Source organism: Atractosteus spatula, chromosome 17 (assembly GCF_055471065.1).
Source record: "Atractosteus spatula isolate fAtrSpa1 chromosome 17, fAtrSpa1.hap1, whole genome shotgun sequence".
In the NCBI taxonomy this organism is placed as follows: Eukaryota; Metazoa; Chordata; class Actinopteri; order Semionotiformes; family Lepisosteidae; genus Atractosteus; species Atractosteus spatula.
This window is the reverse complement of record NC_142722.1, coordinates 11,459,199-11,480,928: the sequence shown is the minus strand read 5'-3', so window position 1 is coordinate 11,480,928 and position 21,730 is coordinate 11,459,199. Positions and strand designations below refer to the sequence as shown.

The window sequence follows — 21,730 nt, the reverse complement described above, 5'->3', positions numbered from 1 at the left end:
GGAGAACAGCACTGTGGTCTGTCTCTGCTCGTGGTTGTTCTTCACTGCTGCTTTGTGAAATCCTGTGTTTGCTGCGTGTTTGGACACATAGGGCCCTTAGTTACAGGTGGCATTTTGTTACCGTCTCGAACAGTGCAGTCGGTTACATGATGCAGTGTCGTTTTTTAAGTTTCAGGCGGGCCGTCTCACATGGCCAAAATTCCAGGGACTCCGTCTTCAGAGCGAGAGAGGGACCGGGACCGAGAGAGAGAACGAGAACGGGACAGGGAGAAGACCCCTGCGAATGTGGAGCACGCACCCATCTGGAGACCTGGTGAGAGCTCGGCTCCCTGGCTTACACAGCTTTTTAGCAGAGGTGAAACATTTGTGGATGAGATGCACCCGTTTGACCCAGTTGGAAATATTGTGGTAATCCTGAAGTGCCCGGCAACACAAACTGGGAGCGCTGTTCCATGTACCTATGTATCCAGATGCAAAAAATAAACACCCCCCTTTGCCATTGCCTTTACTCTCGCCTTGGTGTTTTCAGGCAACATTTTGTGACATGGCAAAGCTTTACAGGAACAGGCTGTGAATCTTACTAAGTATCCCCAAATCTCCTGTTTTCAGCCTCTTAAGGTCAAAACCCAAGTTATGTAAATGAGTAGAGGAGTGGAGTTTATTGCCATATGTACATGTACACTAGAATTCTTATTCGCGCTATTTTCTCAGGACGTGCACAGTACAGCAGATGACACAGGGCGACAGACAATGCCACACAGTGTAGGTGGTGCAAGAGAGGACACCTTTCTTGCTCACTTGGCTGTTGGTAACCTAGCAGCAATTTAGTCTAAGGATCAAGCCTTTCTTGTGAGATCTCGTAGAAGCCGCTTCATCGATGTGTCTTGCAGTTTGGCGACATGAAGGGGTGTAGAATGAAGCGCTTCCTGCCTGCGCTGTCATATCCTGTACGAGTCGACAGCAGGCACCGCGTTACTCTACCCGACAGGCGTGTGTCTGCTCTGTTTTGTCGTTTCGTTCTGTCCATGTGAGGCTCGTTTTCTGGGGGGCAAGGGGTTCTGTGAATGAAGTCTGTGAAAATGCCCTGGGACATGTTCGCGGGCAAGCACTTTGTCAACAGAGGCCTGCAGCAGCCCGGGCTCAGCTCGTCTCCGCCTGTCTTTCCCTCGCAGGCACAGAGCAAAGCAGCAGCAGCAGCGCTCGTCCTTCTGCACAGACCTACCAGCACTCCCCCGTGTCCCCTCGCACCCAGGACAACGTGCAGCAGAGGCCCAGCGTGCTGCACAACACTGCCGGCAAGACGCTGACTGTGGCAGGAGGGGACGCCAACAACCCCTCTGTCCTCAGGTAAGATTACTGAGAGCGAGGAGGAGGGGTGGGGGTGGGTGGTGGTGGGGTTTGGAGTTCGTTCCTTTCGCGTAGTTTTATTCATCGCGCTGGTTGGGGTTTAACACGGGGGGGTGCGCAAATGCAGACTTCGTGCTTCACAGATTCGGGCAGAGAATGTAGTTGAATTAAAATGTCGAGGAAATGATTGTGAGGAAGTGAATCGGCTGATGAGTAGCGGGGCCAGGATGGACAAAATAAATAAACATGGCCCCTACAGTGTTCTGACCCTTTTGAACGACTGCTAAAGAAGAACGGAAGGGTTGTAGCTCAGACGTTGGTTCGTTCCTCTGCTACTCCACTCGTTCCACTGCTGCTACTCCTTGTTTTGTTTTGTTTTTGTGGTCGCAGGCCGTTGTCCTCCGCGGGCTCCTCCTCTTCCTCCTCCTCCCGCTACCCGGGGTACAGCCCTCACCTCCAGAGGGCGGGCGCCTCGGCAGAGCCGTACCCCGCTGGCCTGGACGCCAGCTGCGCCAAGGACCTGGCCCGGGGCCAAGAGGGCAGCAAGTCCGAGCGCGCCCACGGCAGGGCGGGTAGTGGCGGCGGGCCGAAGCACCTCCAGGAACACGCGGCCGCCGCCTCCTCCAAAGGCGAGCCCAAGCCGGCGGGCGCTGGCCAGGGCGCGGCGGCCTATTACCCCCCTCCCCACGGCCCTCAGGGCAGAAACCTCCCGCCTCTGCCCCCCCAGCACGCGCCGGCCCCCTGCCTGGAGCCGCCCGCCCACGAGCAGCCGCCCAGTAGGGAAAAGACTCAAAACAAACCGGTTTCCCTGCAGGAGCAGGAGCTCCGAGCTCTCGGTAAGACCACCATGACAGCGGCCAACTTCATAAACGCGATTATCATGCGTCAAATTTCTTGTGATACGGGGAAGCTAGACAGAGGCTCGCTCGCTGCCGACTCCACCTGTGATGGTAAGACGCCCGGGATCGAGCGGTCCCCATTTGTGACATATTGCACGCTGTGGTGGTTGGCATCATCAAATCGGTATTAGAGCAGATGTATGGAAATACTTCTGGATTTTTAATACAATCATTGATGTGGGGTTTTTGCTTAATTAAATGCAAAGAAAGGGGAGATGGGCGAGATCCTTCTCCTCGGCTTTTAGTTTTCACTGAAGATCTCAGCTTTAGTGGTGGCCTCTTGGTTTTTTTTTCTAATCTACAAGTTAGAATAAGGCATTCAAACCAGCGTTAATCTTCCTGACGGCTCTAGAGATTTTATTTTATGAGAGAGTTCAGAAAAGTCTTAAAAATCTCGCGTTAGTGTAGCAGTTATGTTTCCTTATATCACACCTGTAACACAAATTTGATTTTACCATTATTTGACCTTTAGGTTTTAGATGTGTACCACAGTACAGTTTCTTTTACCTTGTGTGAATTGTGGTCTAGTACAAATATTCTAATGCTGTATAAACATTATCACTTGCATTTATCAGTTGCAGAAAGTCAAGCTTTAAAGACCTCTACAAATACACTAGTGTGAGTAGTCTAAATTGTCTGAGCCTTAATTCAAGCATAAGGGCACAGTGTGCTCCTCTATGATTTGTACGTTGAATGGACTTGGCAAAGTTCTGTCACAGGCAGTCCTTTTTGTCTCCAATAAATACAAAACATGGTGCTGGAGCTTAAGAGCTGCCCATGAAGCTGGTCCAAGCTTTCATGAACTTCAATGCAGGGTTCTTGGTAGTTGTGTAAATCTGACCTTTTACTCTAAAGCTTCATTAGAAAGAAGTTGTGTTTAAATTGTAATGAAATGATGCAATAACCTGTTAATGCTGTAATAGTGAGTTAGGCGAAACAGATGCAGTAGTTGTGGTGAAACTGTGAACGTTGTATTTCAGAAGAGACCACTGTTAAAACTGAAATGTTCTCCAGGGTTGTCTTTGGTCCAGGTGACCTACTGTAGCAAGCACAGATGTTGCCTTTTTGGCTTCTCACCACTGAGCTCCATGCTCCTGTGCTCTCAGCCTGTGTTTGGGATGGCATTGAGACACTGCAGCTTCTTGCCTTGTTCCATGCATGACCAATGTTTTTTCGTACTCTTTTCTTGTTTATTTTAACAATGCCTGACTAGAATCAGATTTCCTGAGATCCCCTTCCCAGTGCTTTGATTTAACACCTCGCTTTGTTTTTTGGGGTCGGCACATCGCTGTTTATTACATGCTCACGTGGGGTGGAGTACATACAGATTGGCAGGGGATCAGTGATTAAGCAGCGAGAGTGGAGGAGACTAAATTTGCAACCACCACATGTCTCAAACCAAGATCTCTCAGGGTGTTGAATGACATAGGATAGTTGGATGTTTCCATGCCTGTTGGGTAAAATAAACTGAAGAGATGCTATTGTAACAAGAAATGCAGGAAAATAAACCACTACCTGTTGCCAAATGAGAGGCTGGGTCAGTAATTCATATTAATTGATTAAATTCTATTGCAACATTTCTATGGTTATATGCAGTTATTGCACTATGTAAAGTGAGTCCTAGGATTTTGGAGTCTACCTTGAGGATAAACAAACACTGTCAGAAGTACCTAATATAGCGTTTGCAGTACCTCTTCCTGAGTGTCACGTAAATGAGGAGGCAGTGTAGGGTTTCAGTAATATTTGAGAACAGTATGATCTGTGCAGGACTTAAACGGTGCAGTGTCTCTTAAAACCACAGTAGTTAATGGGGAACTGGCTTTAGAGATGCTCATGTTTTCCTTGCATTAAAGAACCTGGAGTAGTAATCAGATCCCAGTGATTATTAGTTTCTCAAGGGATGCAATTCTCTTCATTCTGCTTATTTTAATGATTGGAAATAACAGATTTTCTGGAAGGACTTTAAGAGTTTGTTTAACACTGTCACATTGAAAATTGCTGTTTTACAATGGTCATGTAAATTCTTTTTTATGGTTTTAGCTATCATGGCCTGTAGTATCTAGTTCTGTTCTGAGCTAACTCTATTTCTGTTTTGATCTTTGCTATACTGTAAGTGTATACTGTCAATCAAAGATGATTTAGTTAGATTAGATGTCTGACTGCAGTTAAGAGCTGTGTGCAACCATATTGGAAGACCTTATAGGGCACTATAATAAGAGATTAAGTATGATACTTACAAATGTGTAGCAAAGTTTTTTTAGTACAGAAACAGCTTAATGTTTCACAGTGCAAATGCATACATGTTAATATTTTTATGCATTAACAAACTGAGGTAACTGAACATTTCCTAGGTTTACTGAATTTGGAATATGATATGTGTATAATGCATATATCTATATCTATCTATATATCTATATATGTATTAAGTACCTACTTTTAATGTTTTTATAGTGTCTTTAGCTTGTTTAAAGAAAACTCTTTTAAATTTTATATTGAGGGGGTTCTTCCAAATGATATTGAGGAGATTATTGAGCATGTAATAAACACAAAAGAGCTTTGCACATTGTGTTACCTGATCATCTTTGTAGTACAATATGATTGTTCTGAACTTGAATATATCAAGCTTAATAGAGTTCAGATTCCCTTGGGACTGAACAAATTTTCTTGGTTTTAGTAAAGAGAACATCAACTACTAAACTGTACTTATATCCAAATGATTGCAGTTTTTAATCTTCCTGTGGTATGGCTCATGATGAAGGTGTCTTTAGCCTGTACGGTGTGTCCAAGCAGGACTGTTTTTTCAGTTCTTTCTTCTGTGCCCCAGTGTCTTGAACATACTCCTGCGGCTCCTCTTCTGTAGTTGAGCAACCTTTCAGCTATAGGCCCGCACTCCTGATGCAGGGGGTTGCCCTTTGCAAAGGGGATTCACACTGCACAATGCCTTGTGATCCCCTTTTCATTTGGAAGTGGTCATACAGTATAATCTACCCTGGCCTCTTCCTGGCTCTGCTTATTGACTTGGGAATCATGAAGTACAGAAACATCTGTCACATTGGCAACAAATCCCCCAGCCATAGAGAGGGGACTTAAACAATGCATTACGCGTCTTTGAGGAAACTAAAGAAAGCTCATAAACCACAGGAGAGTTAAAAATTCTGAACACATTGCTGGAATATAGATTTTTGTTGGGTTGGTATTGTTCCAAACCCTTTTATATTTGAAAGAAAAACAAGTACTCGTCCACTAATGTGTAGCGATTTATATCAGAGCGTCATCTAATACATTGGTGGTTCTTTCTAAACCTAATTTTATGTGTATCGCAATGTGAAAACAACAGTGCTGCATTGCCTTGTTTTAATGCTCTATTTCGATTTTTAACAGGTCCAGCCGGCGGCTATAACTCAAATAGTTCGGATGGGATTGAGGCAATAAGTCCAGCTAATTCGCCCGTACAGCTCAATGAGAAAGGCCGCAAACAGAACCACCAAGCTGACAAAGGGCATAATGTTATAGACAAGAGGCACAGACCACAAGGTCAGGCTTTAAGAGTACAGTGTGCTTGGCTAGTTAGGTCCCATTCAAGACCTGAAAAAAGCCTTTTTTTTTTAAAAAAAAGGTCAGGAGACATTGTAAAATGAAACAGTGCAGTATAAAAGCTGACAGAACCAGGGAAAAAAGCTCATGTGCTGTGCTACAGATAAGGAGACTAGCTCTAGGGGCGCACATCTCCAGTCCTGGAGGGCCAGAGGGTTTTAGCAGTTGCTTTACCTGAGCCATTGATAACCTAATTCTGGGATTCCCAGTCTTGGTCCCGAGACCCACACACCTCTTGGTTTTTGTTCCAGCCAAGTTTTCAGTTAAACCATTGGATTTGTAATTGACCTACTCAAAGGGTAAATTTGAACTGTATGAGTGTTATCAGATTTAAAACCTCCTGGAGGTCGCCTTTTAACTCACCTAGTTAAAATCGAATCTGAAACTCTTGAGTCAGAAAAAACGACTTGCACATGTTCCAGCTAAGGGTCTTATTAATTCAGTTTAGGCTTCAGTTAGGTAATTAAACTGGAATGAAAACCTCCTCTGTGCCTCCAGAACCAGGATGGGAATCCCTGAACTCATTAATTGCTTTATTGGACGAATTGAAGCCTTTACTTGTTCTTAAGGAGCTGGAGATTTTGAAGGGGCCTGTCTGCTGGACAGTGGCCCCTCAGGCCCGGAGCTGGGGTCTGCTAGTTTAGATGACACAAATTAGCAGACTTGCAGGTAGCTACCTGAAAACCTCAATGGTTGCGATGTTACAGGCTTCCCATAATTAAAATGTGTCCACGGAGTTGCTTGGTCCTAGCTTGACCCTTTTCATCTGTTGTCGTCCCTAAAAAAAAGTTGCTATCAAAAAAAAAAAATCTCACTTTAGTTTTAAAACATCTAAACTCAAAATGGAATTCGGAGATTCTAACCTGCCAGGGATTATTTCAGATTTCCACTACTCCCACTGCTGAAATGCTAATGATTTCCGATTCCTTCTGAGAGTTTTATCTCAAGAGTTTTATCCATCTTCTTATAGCTGTAGTAGACTTCTATTAACCAAATCCGGTTGTTGCCTTTACTGCAGTTTAATACTGATAGGTTTGTCGACTTAAGTAAACAAAACCTAAGGAGAATGTTAATTTGCTGGTGTCACTAGCAGAACACAGTTCACTGAATTAAATAAACTAATTGAAAAAATAAATAAATTGCTTCTCGAAATGTATAAATTAACATGCAGTAATTGGCATGATGATTAATAATATCAGTGTTACAACAGAAATAATGTTAGTTTTATTTCTAAGCCCTTTTCGAGAAACTCTAGGTACCATGAAAATTAACCCTTATAGCTCTTTAAACCTATCACCTTTGTTTTTGAAAGTGTCGACACTCACAGAGCTCTAATGGATATGGGTGATTTGGAGGTGCTGTCCATGAGAAGAATCAGCAGACCCTGGATTAAGACTGTTCTCATGCACAAAGTCCTTACGATAGCCTTGAAAATGACATTCAGCAGATGAAGAAATTCTGAGCATTCAGTTCCGCCATTTCAATCATCATCAAATTGATACTGCACTGTTTAAATCAGTTTTATTTCTCCATTTCAGAACTATTAAAATACTCATTTTTTGTATCATGGGGTTTGACGTTCTTACCAAAGATCATGTTCAGACTAAAATGAGTGGACCTCCTCATAGGTCAGGCACTGATATCTTGGAGTCCAGTTGTTATCCATGACGTGACCCCTAGATCAGTGAACTTGCTCAACACTCTCAGCTTAGTGCTGCCTAGTCTGAGAACTGGCGGATTGCAGTGACCAAACTCGTTTTTCTCTGCGTTTTTGTTTCCGGCCTCCAGCTCAACAGAAGCTGTCCTCTCAAGAACCACACCACCCTCATTTACGGCAGGCGCCTGAAGGTGGCCAGTCCCCAAGTCACTCTTCCCAGCCCTACAAAGGCAATCAGAGAGTTGTCACTTTGGCACAGCACATCAGCGTAAGTGTCCTCTGAGCTGGTAGGAAAGAACAGTCCATTAGGAGGCATCAGTGTTGGAATAGCATTTATTGCATTATGTGTTCTGGGAGAAAGTACCCTTTGGTGGGTGAGGGTCACACACACTTACACACAAGTTAAGGGATGCAAATTCCATTTGTGAAGTCTTTATTTCCTGTAATCAATTAAAAGTGTGTCAGTATCCTGGTAGGAACTGACCTGTATTAATTAATTGAGTTTCCTACCAAAACTCAGCTGCTTTATGCTTTTTTTTTAAGGCAAGATGGAGCAGTAGTTAAGGAACTTATTCATTACCCATTGCTGAATTGTCATTTCCTGAAGTCGAGTCTTAGCTTTGCGTTGTTTCCTCCTGTATACCTCTTAGTTTTAGATGGGTCATGTTGGAGAAAAGGTTTTGCCGATATTTAATTTGACATCAAAGTAATAATTAAGGTAAGGTATGTTACAAGCTCCTGTGACTGATTAATTACCAAGGATCTGTAAATAGCATTGTTTGCATTGATGAGTTTGCGTATTGCCAGATTTTTAGGTGTGTCATCACAGATCTGGACTTTCTCTTTTTCCTGTCATAACAGGAAGTGATCACGAAAGATTACACACGGCAGTACCAGCTCAACTCCCAGCCCCAGCAGCAGGGCTACCCCTACCAGAGCTCCTCAGTATTGGACCTGACCCGCCCCCCCAGCAACCCACACTCCCAACCGCAAATGCAGCCTCAAGACTCCAACCCCAGCGCTCGCTACACTCCAGAGGGGACTGCTGGAGACAGGGGCCGAGATAGGTATGTCTGTTTTTCAGCCTTTCAGCAGAGAGCCGCCTACTCTGAAATATGAATAAGCGGGACTCCCCAAATTCTGGTCGCCTCAAATCATACTGTCCCCACAGATTGCCCATGGCCGTGTGTGTAACCCTGATCAGGGAGGACAACATTTTGCTTTGTTTTATATTGCTCATGGGCTGAAGAAGACTTTGTAGAAATAATGGAACTCCCTCTTTGTTGAAATAACAATACGAAAGTCTAGTTATCATCAAGGGATGAGTTGCTACTTTGTAGTTTGACCTGTATGGCAAGGAACAGTGTGCTTGATCTCTGTCCCGTTCTCCTCTGGTGTTGCTTACACTAATCTGGGTGGATATGTCAGTCAATCAATCAATCAACGTTTTTTTAGTCAAATGCAAAACAATACAGCGTGCAGCAGGAATTGCTGGCAATGAAATATCTTCAAGATGGGAAAATTTGACGGTTTGTCTGAAAGATGGGGAAACTTGACAGTATGTGTGGACGAATGAGAATGTAGAAAAAGACAAGCACATTGCGTTTGTGTTTAGGTCTCCACAGCAGAACAAAGCATCTCAGATGTGCCTGTCTGGAGATGGTATTGAGCCGGTGTCTCCAGCAGGGGGCATATCTGAGCCAGCGTCACATGGAGCAACCTTCCCCGCAGAGCAGGCCGATCAGGGGTAAGGCCAGCTGCCCTCTCTCCTCGGGTCGCCACTCCTCACCTGCGTGTGGGTAGGTGGTTCACACTCGGGCTGTCCCCGTCTTGCAGGGCAAACTCCCGGTTGTCCCCAAGCAACTCCCAGCCCCCGGCCTTCTTCAGCAAGCTGACGGAGAGCAACTCTGCCATTGTCAAGTCCAAGAAGCAGGAGATGATCAAGAAGATGACCGTCAGTGGGAGCGAGCCTGACTTCAGTGAGTTCCTCGGCGCAGCTCTGTTAATTAAATTGTGGACCAACAATGTTGGGAGTGTCCAAGTGATCCAAGACCTTTACCCTTCAAAAAGATTTGATTTGATTAAGAAAACGTCTTTCATTCTTCTCGTTGCAGACCCAGGACAACCAGGGACTGAAATATTCAACATGCCGGCTTCCACGACTGCAGGTAAACCTGCAGTAGTGTCATTTTTGACAGCACAATCATCTCTTCCTAACAAAGCTCTAACTGTCCGGTAGTGTCGTTCAGAACAAGTCACCACTTGGGGGCAGTTACTCCGATTTGATGGATCTGATAAAACTTGGTTTTATGTCTCGTCCGAAAGACCGCACCTTTTTTACAGTAAAGTATATCATCACTATACTGGGGCATGAAGACCCAACAGACTGCAGGGTGAGCGCCCCTTCTGGTGGCAGCAGCACTTCTTCCAGCAGCAACCTTAGCTTTCCCAGGAGATCACCCATCCAGGTACTGGCCAGGCTCTCACCTGCTGAGCTTCAGTGTGCTACCAGCTGTGAGTTGCAGGGTACTAGAGCTGCTGGCTATATGCTGGCTGCTCTTGGTCCCACCAATCAGATGCAGGGTTTGCTGTTTTTCACTGAAGCATCAGTCTGGATGGTATCTACTAAGACTGGGATTTCCTATAGATTCTACTGATTCTGTGGCTTTGCCATATGCTACTACTGTACTTGCAATGCCAAGCTACTCTTGCAAGTCCCAGGCTGTGCACAGTCAAGACCCCTTCGGATTGTCAATACAGCTCATTACCTCAGCTCAAGTAGCAAAGCAATTTTGTTGTTATTAATATTGTTATGGCTGGTCTGTAGGAGGCTCCCCACATGTACTGTATTGCTTGCATGTATAAAGTTATTCCTTTACAGATTGTTAAAAGTTTCAGCCAGGTGCAATTACACCACCACTTGATTTTCAGCTTTTTGCTTGGGCTGGTCCATCTGCCTCCTTAGACATTTTGAGCCATTATGTTTTTTAATTAAAACTGGGAGAGAGATGTGCGTTGGTGGGGGGGTGAGTTCAAGTGATGTCACTGGGTCTCAGCCGTTTCCTTCAACTAATTGTGAGATTCTGTTATTTCGGCAGTACTCCTTAGCTTAATCCCTTTCTCCTTTTCATTTATGGTTTAGAATAGATGCATCTAGACAGAGGTGCTGCATTTCGTGAAACAAGTGTCCCTTCCCCTTTGCGTGAGGGCAGTAATAGTAAGGGGTTATCTTATGTACTCCAAATCCATGGATCTGTGATGGGATGGCCAGCAGAAAGTCTGGGATGGGCACAGAAAATCAGCATGCTTTTTGGTTGCAGATCTGTCCAGTGTGTTTCACTGTACTTTATAAAAACCCCATCTCCAAATCCAGGTTTTTGGGTTTCTAAAATTCATCCACAGCGTATAATACAGTTGCATACACCCGTGAAGACAAGTTAAATTGGAACAATTTAATCATTGTCCTCATTTCTGAAACATAAGCGCTTCCCAAAGTAGGTCCTTATGACTCTAGTTTCTGCTGAACTTGATTTACCTAAATTGAAACCCAGATTTAGCTATTACATTGCTAATTAGACAAATAATTCTGAATTGTGTTCAGTTCTCAAACTGCCAGGTTGTATCACCTATAAATATTCATACATTACTTGAAAATGGCCATTTCTGGGATGCATGCAATTACATTTTTAGTCCAGATAAGGGCAAAACTAAACTTCCTAGAGTCCAGTAAAAGTTAAGACCACTAGATAATTAATGTCACAAGAACCAGAACTAAATAAAATCTGCACCCATATTGGGGACCCAAAATGATAAGAAACGGCTTGCTCTATGTGATGCATTTAAGGCGAGAAGGCCCTAACAACATCTAGTTCTGAAGCTATTTTGGACACCATGCTATTCCAGGGGACACAGCTGTAGTGAGCATGCGATACAAAATTATCGCTTAATAGGTATTAATTTTCAATCGAGCGTAATGTCTGTTTGACATTTTTTTGAGCATCTATGGACATATTTAAAAGCCAGTAATTTATAACTCAGTATGCTGTTGCCTTGCGCCAGATGGCTTCACTCTGCCCGCTTCAGAAACCATCTGGCCTTCGTTTGCAACAGGACTGCCTTGTGTTCCTCAGCCTGAGAGCTCCTGCAGTGTGCTGGAAATCCATCGCCTCTCTTCCGTTCAGAACAGAGACTGAGAAACACTCGAACAGCACCGTTCTATAACAGCTTCTGCATGCCAGTTTATAGTGGAATGTTTTGAAGCCGATATGTTATAACGTGGGCATTGTGATTTAATTTTTGAAATGTAAGCCAAGGACAAGAATGTAAAGAAGATTTCGGAGTTTCCACCTTTCAGATTGCACTTTTTATGGGGGGATTCCTATGTAATTGTACAATTGGTAGTATCTTATTTTGGAAACGGGTTCATTGGTTTCTGTCAGCATTTTCTTGTTTGTTTTTAAGCTGCGCTACTTGCATTATAGCTTCTGTAGTGAAATAACCTTGCCGAGCTGTGCTTTTGGCTGCTGTGTATTTTCAACACAAAGGCATGCATACACGTACAAGACCAAATGTGTTAAAAATTCCCCCCCACCCCTTTTTGTTTGCTTCGTTTCTTACTTTTCCTGTCTGGTACCGAAGGGCGGGTGAGGTGTAAAGTGATATCATCTCCACGGGCTTTCTAGGAAACCTAACCCACTCACTTGCACTGACAACAGATGTGACAAAAGTTTTTTGCTGGCTAAGAATGTGCTGACAGTTTTGTTCTTCCCTTCTCTCTCTCTCTCTCTCTCTCCCTCTCTCTCTCTATCTCTCTCTCATTCTTTTATTTCTTCTCCTGTCCCCCTACCTCACCTCACCTCACTCGATAACTTTTCCCGTTTCCTGTTGGTACCCTATTCCTCACCAACCCCCCCTCCCCCCTCCCAGGGCCGATCAGTACTAGAAGCCACACCACTCCAGAAACTTCCGGTAACAACATAGGCTTGGAAGCAATTATTAGGAAGGCCCTAATGGGTAAATATGATGACCAGGGGGAAGAACGCTCATCTCTCAGTGCCAATGCTATTAACCCTCTGGCTGCCAGTGCAAGCGTGGCTGCTGCTATCCCCATTGCTCCTGCTGACGGACGGACTGAGGACACTTATTCTTTGGCAGGTCTGCATTCCCCTTTCCGGACTACTCACGTTTTTGTCTTTTGGTAGTCTTTTGTTCATTTGTTTTTGCTTCTTGCCCCCTACCCCATCCTACCCCCCCCCCCCAATACCATCCTACCCCCATACACCCTTCTTTCCTTCAAAACTCCCGCAAAAAGGCTTCAAGCTTCATTTTATTTTAATAATGATAATCTTCATTTTTTTATTCTTAATGTCTACATCTGCTGCTACCACCCTTAAACAGTAATGCCGTCGTTCGCTCAGCTACTACAGCTTATAAACTTATTGCGTAGTAGCGTCCCTCGCCTTAGCATGGCAGAGTACAGGGTTAGGAACACTGGTGCAAAGGCTGAGAAAACCAAAACGCTGCCACACGTTTTGTCTATTTTGGAGGTTTCAAGATCAGACTTTACTTCTGAGTAAGTTCAATTTAAATATTTTTTCCACAGCCTTCCCAGATATCTTTTTTTAGACTCATACCATATTAAAACAAGCTAGGATCTATTTGTTAGCTTGACAGAGGTCAGTGTCTGTTTTGAGTGTGCGTAACTGGTCTTGCTTTAGATTTGCACGTTTATAGTCTTTTTCCCCCCCCGCACTGAAGCGTTGCTCAGAAGCTTAGGGGAGGCATAACTTTAGGATGGCCCAGCTCTGCAGTGCATGTCGAAATATGTCCTGTCATGTCATGCCTTCAGACCGTTGAGGAAAATGAGCGCAGCTGAAGCTGTGACAAATGTTATATCTAAAAGGCAAACGCGTCTTGTGCTTGCAGGTAGTGGAAAGCCCAAAGGCAGTGGGAGATCGCACGGGCGCAAAGCGAAGTCCCCCGGGCCGGGCCAGGCAGGAGGAGAGAGGCCCTCCTCCGTGTCGTCGGTCCATTCGGATGGTGACTGCAACCGGCGCACCCCCCTGACCAACCGCGTCTGGGAGGACAGGCCCTCGTCCACAGGTACGCCGAGCGGCGGGTGCGCTGTAAAAAAAGTTGTTTTTTTTTCCCCCTCCACCTTAGACTTAGACTGTGCGTCTGCTTTTTTTTCACGCGTGCGTTTGTTTTTTGTTTTGGTCACTTACAGGTTCGACTCCTTTCCCCTGCAACCCACTGACGATGCGCTACCCCTCAGGCCTGGTCCCCGCCCCGTCCTCCATGCAGCAGGGGGCGCCCGGCGCTCAGAGCCGGGCCTGGGAAGAAGAGTCTAAGCCGCTGCTGTGCTCCCAGTACGAGACGCTGTCAGACAGCGAGTGAGCTGGGAGCGAGAGAGAGAGAGAGAGAGCATGCTGGAGAACCATCGCCCCCTACCAACCACCCCATCTCTGCTGCTGAATTGTTCAAACAGCCTCCCCTCCTCCCAGGCTGCTGAACACTCATGGAGTCCTGGCATGGCGGAAGATGACCTTCGACCTGCGCCACGGCACATTTACCAGTTTTCTTTTTCCAGGATTGCTGCTGGTTGCCCCTGGCTTACACCCTGGTTTCTTCTGGGGAGTATCCAGTTTGTGTTTTGTTTTCTTGACAGCCTTATAATGGGGGAAGAAAACATTTGTTGACAGTTTTTTTTTTATTTTGCTCTCTCTCTGACCTTGAAAAGGACTGCCAAGACTCCTAGTCAAATGCCAGTAACAAAGTAACAGTATGCAAAGGCTCTTGTCATACAATAACAAAGCCCCGGTCCCTGTCATGGGTGTGAAGGCTTTCCTGATAGTCCAGTGAGCTCAGCTGGACCAGCCCTTGTACAGACTATGACAGGGGAGAACTGTACAGCACTGCTGAGCTTGTAGAGATCCTGGAAGAGAAACGTCCCGTCAGACTGCTGGATGGGCAGGATTAACGTCTTCAAAAGTGCTAATGAATGAGCTAAGCAGGGTCTGAGGAACATAGGGAAAAACAACTGAAGCCGTCAGAACATATTGATTTATTTTGTTTCCTTTTTGTTCAAATAGTCTTAATCAGATGTATTTTGGTTTTGTTTTTGTAATTTTGTTTTTGAATGATCAGGTTAACTGAATGTGAAGGTTGCTCATTTAAGACTGGTTTACAAACACCTTGGGGAAAAAAAGGAAATATTTTATATATATACATTTACACACACATAGTGGTCTTCTCACTGAAACAATGTTCTGGCCTTATCCCATAAACAAACAAAATGGATCGAAGTGGAACAAGTGCACCAGGGCCAAATACAATTTGAAATAACCCTTTGTGGCATCATTCTCCTCTACAGGCAAAAGTGTCCTTGTGTCCTTCTAGACTGTTCAGGATCCATTGTCTGTCTGTTTAGACACGTGTGCCCATGGACATGTCTATGGAGTGGCACAGAGTGATTCTGGGAAGAGTTCATTGTATATGCACCATAATTGAATGTACCCATCGTTTGCTCTGTTTTCATTGTTTGTATACTGGCTTTGGAACTGATTTACCAAAGGGGCAGCTTGTTTCTTCATTTTTCCTCTTCCCTTGCTTGTTTTAACTGATACTTCAAACCAACACAGTCCATTTTTAGAACTGAGATGTCCCTCAGCAGTGAGCTTCTCTTGAAAAGGATAGGGTTTTTTTCTAGTGGCAATATTATTTTAAGATCCATGTTCTTGGTCCACAGGGTAAATGTGATATACACCCTTGGTGTTGTCATGTCTTGAGAGGTTTTTTGTCTTAGGATGGATGGAGCCATATTTTAAAATGTTTTTCTTATACCTGAAGTAGAAAGATGTAGTTGGAGAAACCTGTTTGGTGTGGATTAACAACCAGGAGGCAATTTTCTATCAGCTTGTTTCCTTTTAATTACTACTATTATAAAAATGTATCATATTGACAGTATTGAAGCTGTTTTGGATATCAGTCACTTTGTCATAAATCTTCATTGTTTCGTGAAAGTCCAGATTAGTCAGGTAAAAATACATTTGGGTTTAGAGTTACTGAGTTTTGGATTCATACTGGCACAGATTTCTGGGACTTCGTGTTATGATGCCATCTGAAGATGAAGACATACAGTATGCTGCCCATAAGTTGCTTTGATCAGCAGAAGCCCATGTCAGCTACTTCCGGTTTAACGGTTTAGAAGCATTTCTACATCCCAGTTTAGGTTTGCTCATACAGGTGTGTATATATTGCAAATTTTGTAAGAGTCACTGTTTCAGAAATGTATATGGTCATGTAAACACTTTGGAAATGACCTCTCACATTACCACTTGGATGGAACCGGATTTCTAGTTCCCATCCTGACATTTTGCGCCTTATAGCCGTTACAGCATATCGGACAGTTACAGCATTATCCGATTTTGCTGCCATCAGAGCCCACTGTGGTCTTTTACTGACGGTGATTTTCTTAGTTTGAGAGATGGGGGTCTTGCCTTGTTCACCCTCCATTTTTCTGCAACTTGTCCACATCTGTCTAGCGCTGTTGGAGTACATACAGGGATTTAGAATACTGTAGAGCAACAGAGGTCTTCCTTTGGTATATCTCTGATTTACTCAAGACTGCACTTCAGCAAAGCATAAATCCAGTGGGAGATCACACTGTGCAGAAGAAAAGTGTCTGCTTATTGGTTGCATAAGCATTTCTCATAATATCCAGTAATATGATGCTGCAATGGATGTGCAAAAACTCTAAAAATGATCAAGTGTAAGGTAACTGGTTAAGAACATGGTGAATGCACTCAAACGATAACACTTATTGCCAAGTTACTGCCATTGCTAAGGCTGTGCCTAACCTTGCAGGCTCTTCCAACTTGTTGCTGGATACATGCGTGTTAAACACAGACCTCATGGCTGTAGCATCTTGTCAGTCTGAATAGCTGCCCAAGGATCCTTTTTTTTTTTCCAGTCTTAATCATTTGTATTTAGTTGTTACAGACGGAACCTGTTCTCCGTGTTGGGTGGAGTAAGTTTTTTTTTTGTACAGTTAAGTATTTCTAGTGTTAAAAGTGCCATTTCTTTAGTAGACAGAACTGATGTTACCAAGTGACTACGCACAAGTGTTTGAGCTGCCAAGTTGTACATGTTTGATATACATGATCATCCCTCTTTGTGAAAGGATCTGATCATCTTCATAGCTGGAACTGCAAAAAATCAACTGGAAAGGAATGATAACAACACTTTTCCATCTTTAAATGTTTCGGTATCACACACCACCCAGGATCCTTCTTCTAGCCTTTTTGTAAGCAGAGACAAAAGCATCAACACTGTTTAATGCAAATTCTGTTTTATTTGATGTCGCCAAGTTCAAAACCATGCTGGGCTGATCTAAAGATTTTTGCAAGTTAAAATATACTCAATATTACAGGGATAAAGTCCATATACCAATGTGCTGTTTACACTTCCTTTCTCAAATGCTTTATCGAAACTGACTTTAAAAAAACTGTTTTACACATGGAGTGGTTTCTGTATGTGTGTACAGGGAAAGGCACAAGGAGAGATTACTAGCCTTTACTAAACTACCAGCTCATTACTTCGTCCTCGCTCTCCTCCTGTGGCAAACCATTATCTATACACTTGGGAAAAATACATAGTTTATGGGGGTTTTGTGTTTTAAAATCCATCTTGATACTATAGTAATTTGGAAATGTAGAAGGCGAGCTGTACTAATGATGTCTAACACAGCCCTTTGTGGGTTTAATTTCCTTTTTCTCATTGCACTTAATCACAGCAAAGGCTGCTGAATTCGAACATGACTTGTCTGAATTAAGCTGTTTACCCACGCTTCTGTTAGTGAGAATATTTGATTTGTGCATTCTTTATCCAGTGATTTTATACCTATTGTAGGAGGGAAGGAAGACAGGCTACTACACCACTACAGATTGAAGAATGCACAACTCAGTGTTACAGTGTGGTATCAAATGTTACTTGTGAAAGTGTCATTTCTGTTGATTTCCATTAAGGCAGCTCCAGTCTTTTGGTCCTATGCTGCTTATTTTGCTTTAACACACATTTAGTGTAATTCAGAGAGTATTTGTCCTTGCTTTGGATTAGATCAGATCTTTGCCCCCTTCTGGTTCAAAAGGGGGGGGAAACATGCGGAGCCCAACTAGTTCCTGCAGAGTGGAGGGAGTGCTAGGGTGAAGAATCAGGAAAACAAGTTATTTGCAAATTCCTTTGCACCTGACAAGGTGAGCTTCTATAGCAGCCACCACAAAATAGTTGCCCAAAATCCAGGTGAAGTCATGCCAAGAATAAGAATCAGCAATTCAGACCTGTTCATATTGTTGTTTTCTGGTTTCTCAGTCAAGAAAGGGTCAGTAAAAAAAAAACTATGATTGGAACAGGAGCTCATTATTGTAGTTCTTGAAAGATAATGTTTGAAACAAAAATCCTCCTGTGGTATTGTACTTTTTCTACTGTTCCCTTCATATTGCTGTACAATACCCTTTTTGTCTTAATACACCTGTGCCTGTTGGTTTAGAACTCTGAACCACAGTACTGACAACTGTGGAGTTTTAGTCTAAAACTGAAAATAGCCAGGAATGAGACTTACAAATCAGGACTATTCACATTTTAACACTTGCGAAAAAGAAACTTTGTTCTTTTTACAATGTCTGCTTTTTGTTATTGTTGTTCATTTCTTTGGCAGAATGTGTCTTTTTTGTGCTACCTGCTCTGATATCAGTTGACTGTGCAATCAGGAGAACGTTTTTACTCTGAAAGCAACAAAGGATGTTAGTGTTATTTCTTTTGTAATTAAAAAGGAACAAGAAAGGCCAATCTTGTCACAAATGTACAATGGGAAGAAAAAAACGTATATTTTGTACAACCATATTGTGCATAATGATTTTTTTTCGAACCCTGTGTATAATAGAAAGGTTTGTATATAGAACTGAAAAGATGTAAATATTTATGTTGCTTGCTGCAAGATTGGTTTCTTCTACAGAAGAAGATTTTGTTCACTTGTTTTATTCAATATGCCCACCAGCAAGCATTGTGGATAGCAGTGTAAAAACACTGCCTTAAATGTTTAAATAAAAAAGCTTATTGCCATTAAAGATGCTCTTTTTGGTGTTGTCCAGATTCTAGACAAAATAGCTAACACTGGCAGAATTTCAGTTAGCATACACGTGCTAGTGTGTAAAGGATTCCTGGCATTTCATTTGAAAACAGTGCAGTCACATCAGAAGGACACCTCGGAAATCAGTTTAATTTCATTTACCAAGGTCTCCACAGACACTCCAGGTTTTTACGACATTGATCTTTGAAGATAAGCGCAGTTTGAGAGAGGCAATTGGACAAGAGAAGACACATAAATGTAAGAACAAGGATCAGGCGCCGACACAACAGAAGAGCATTGCTGCTATCAAGGAAAAAAAAATCCGTACTTGTACACTTGTCAACTGCGATCGATGTAAATCTGAGTGAAAAATGAGGGGTGTTTACTTCGTCTTCTCGTTAAGAGGGCAGATAAATCGAGGTAGAAAAAGGCTATTTCCCTAATGCTCCACTAGGGGTCACTATTTATTCTGGATTAACTCATCTAAAACCCTTAAAAATGTCTTCCACAATCTGCAGTGTAAAGATCAGGCTGTAATAGTTTGCCAAAGTTTCTGTAGCAGTTTTGCTGTTAAAATGTTTGACCTTATCCGGGGAGGTTTATAGTATAATTTGGGAGAAGTAAGAATCACAGGGATAAGCAATTTGTTTTCCCGATTAAACCATAAATATCTCATTCTTTTTGAGCTGAAACAACTATATTCATCATTTACATTATTTTACCTAGACTGCTCTTTTTTTTTAATTTTTGTTATTACAATCTAAAATGTATTTTAGTTCAGTAGCAGAGGGAAATGATAAGCTTCAGAAGTCAGTCTTTACCTTGACTTGTTTAGAGACCTTCATGTATCTAAGGCAGAAATCGGAGTGAAGGTTAAGCACATCGATAAATTCCATAAACTCAGGTCCTTTTAACTTTGGGGTTCATATCCGGCATACAATATGTCATGTTTTAAATTACTTCTGTAATTCGCGTTTAAAATGTCATCTCTGTAGTCGCGACTAAAGAAAGATGGCAAAACCATTGGCATTTTTTAAAAATATATTTTTCCACTGTCAGTTCTATTATGAGTTTTAATTACAACTTTTACATATAATCTAAAAATGTGTTTAGGTGATTTGTTTATAAGAACGGAACACCGTGCAATATGATTGAATTTTCGTTCCAGCGAAACTCGCCTAGAAAAACTGTTGAGGAGCGGCGACATGGGTTTATAATTGAGAACATACAGTAGCGCTACCCATCGGAGCAACTTTCAAGTGGCTAAAGACGTTGTGTTTTTTTTTTGCACTTAGCGTAAGACAGGTGAAGAGGAGAAAAGGTCTATTGTGCGTTTTGACTCTTAAGCATTTAGCGTTTGTTGTGGCGGTTGGCTGGTGTGCGTTTTTGGAGTGGTTTGTAAGATGCTTTTTGTCTGTTCACAAGTGACCAATCAGTCCGGTGAACAGTATTTTTTTTTCCTTTTTTTAATTTTTATTAAACATATAGAATTTACAGATACAAATACAACAAGAGGATCAGAATCATGTACAAGAGAAAAAAACGCAGCAGAAAAAAGCATTTAACTACCAGAGGTAATTAAGTAATTATGTGATCAAATTGTATATTTTACACGTATCATATTTTCCTTGCTTTAATATTTCTCAATTATTTATAAAATTTAGTTTCAATATGCATGCGTTTCCTGTAAAAAATAAAACTCAGCACACAGTTTTTTACAAAACAAAAAAAACGTTTTTCTTTTAACAACATTTCGAGTACCTCTGGCATTCATGAAAAAGACATACACAAAAGCAAATAGCTAACTCTAAGACTGTCTAAACTATTGAGTTTTTCGAAGAACCAGAACTATAACAGTCGTCCGGTGACCAGTATCCTTGCTCTACATTTACATTGTACACGCATGTCGCAGTGGCAATACGGGCCTGCAGGTGAGATACTCAGAAGCTCATGTTTCTTGCCAGTCGCTGGTGTTTTCCAGTGCCTCTCACGGCATCAGGGCAGTCCCGTTTCATTATAACGGGTTACTGTGCGATGAGGTTTCAGCGGCATTTTCACCATCTGAAATGCCCAAGATGTGTATTAGTCCGTTTCCCTCAAAGGCGTTCACCAAAGTAACAAATTAACTAGATGCATTTATATTTCATATCATTTACTTAGGAAAAAAACAGGTTTTGTCTGGGCTCGCATGCCGCCATTTTGTGACGATTCTTGTCTCACCTGCGAAGGTAAGGCCAAAGTTTGCATAAAGCAGTAGTGGCCTCTAGCGGTGGGGGAAAAAGAGCACATACGAAGCAGGCACCATGTAGCTTTTACATCTTTGTATGTTTAATATCAAAGTATTTGACTATTATTTAAAAGAAAAATCTGTTGTGTCCTGTAAATCTTTTTAATCCAATCACGGAGTCGGGTGGAACTTTATCAATGCAATATTTAAAAATCCTTAGTTTTAACAAAATCAACCCATGAGCACAAGGGAAAACAAGAGGTACGGAACATACTGTATCAAGCTATTTTACTGAAAAAAGGCCCAATAACCCAGACTCTAGTAAGCAGCTGACCCAGAAAATCCTTAAACTTACATGCTTTTGTTAAATACACTGTGCGTAATTGTCATTTCAGAGGTGTGCAATGTGGAATAAAGCAGTCTTCGGAGAAGGGCACTGTGAAGAATTTAATAGATACAAAGAGATTGGATTTTTAAACTCCCTCCAACCGGTTTGCAACTGCGCCGTTAACTTTTTCACATAAAACCCAAAAAGACCCAGGATTAACTCTGCGTTTATGGCTCATTTATTGTATCTTACTAAATTCCAAACTTCGTGACCTTCAAAAGGAAAAGTCAAAACCTCGTAACTACATACAGTAGGGAAAACGACAGGTGTATCATCTACATTTCAGGTGTACTAGTTCCTTGCATAAGTTGCGAACCGAACCACAAATTAATGCAAAACGACACCGAGTCGCACGGCAACCGTTTATTTCAAAATCTGACCAGTCTGTTCTTGTCAAAGGGGGGAAAAAAAAACCTCAAAATGCGCAGCTGACGGCTGATTTTCATTTCACCGGATGCTACCACTACTGAAAGGAAGCTCTGTTCCCGGTAAG

The 21,730-nt window shown here is 42.6% G+C and overlaps 1 protein-coding gene across 1 annotated transcript in view; it reads left to right on the top strand.

The window, feature by feature from the left end:
- Nucleotides 1–18,620, top strand: part of ncor2 (nuclear receptor corepressor 2) — a 179,667-nt gene extending 161,047 nt beyond the window's left edge. The window contains exons 38-49 of the mRNA XM_088935499.1: nt 170–313; nt 1,173–1,347; nt 1,738–2,183; nt 5,628–5,780; nt 7,629–7,765; nt 8,359–8,564; nt 9,113–9,244; nt 9,334–9,476; nt 9,612–9,665; nt 12,424–12,651; nt 13,423–13,599; nt 13,724–18,620. Coding sequence (XP_088791625.1) covers nt 170–313; nt 1,173–1,347; nt 1,738–2,183; nt 5,628–5,780; nt 7,629–7,765; nt 8,359–8,564; nt 9,113–9,244; nt 9,334–9,476; nt 9,612–9,665; nt 12,424–12,651; nt 13,423–13,599; nt 13,724–13,893 — 2,165 coding nt within the window. The 3' untranslated portion in view covers nt 13,894–18,620. The remainder of the gene's footprint in view (nt 1–169; nt 314–1,172; nt 1,348–1,737; nt 2,184–5,627; nt 5,781–7,628; nt 7,766–8,358; nt 8,565–9,112; nt 9,245–9,333; nt 9,477–9,611; nt 9,666–12,423; nt 12,652–13,422; nt 13,600–13,723) is intronic.
- The last annotated feature ends 3,110 nt before the right edge of the window (nt 18,621–21,730 follow it).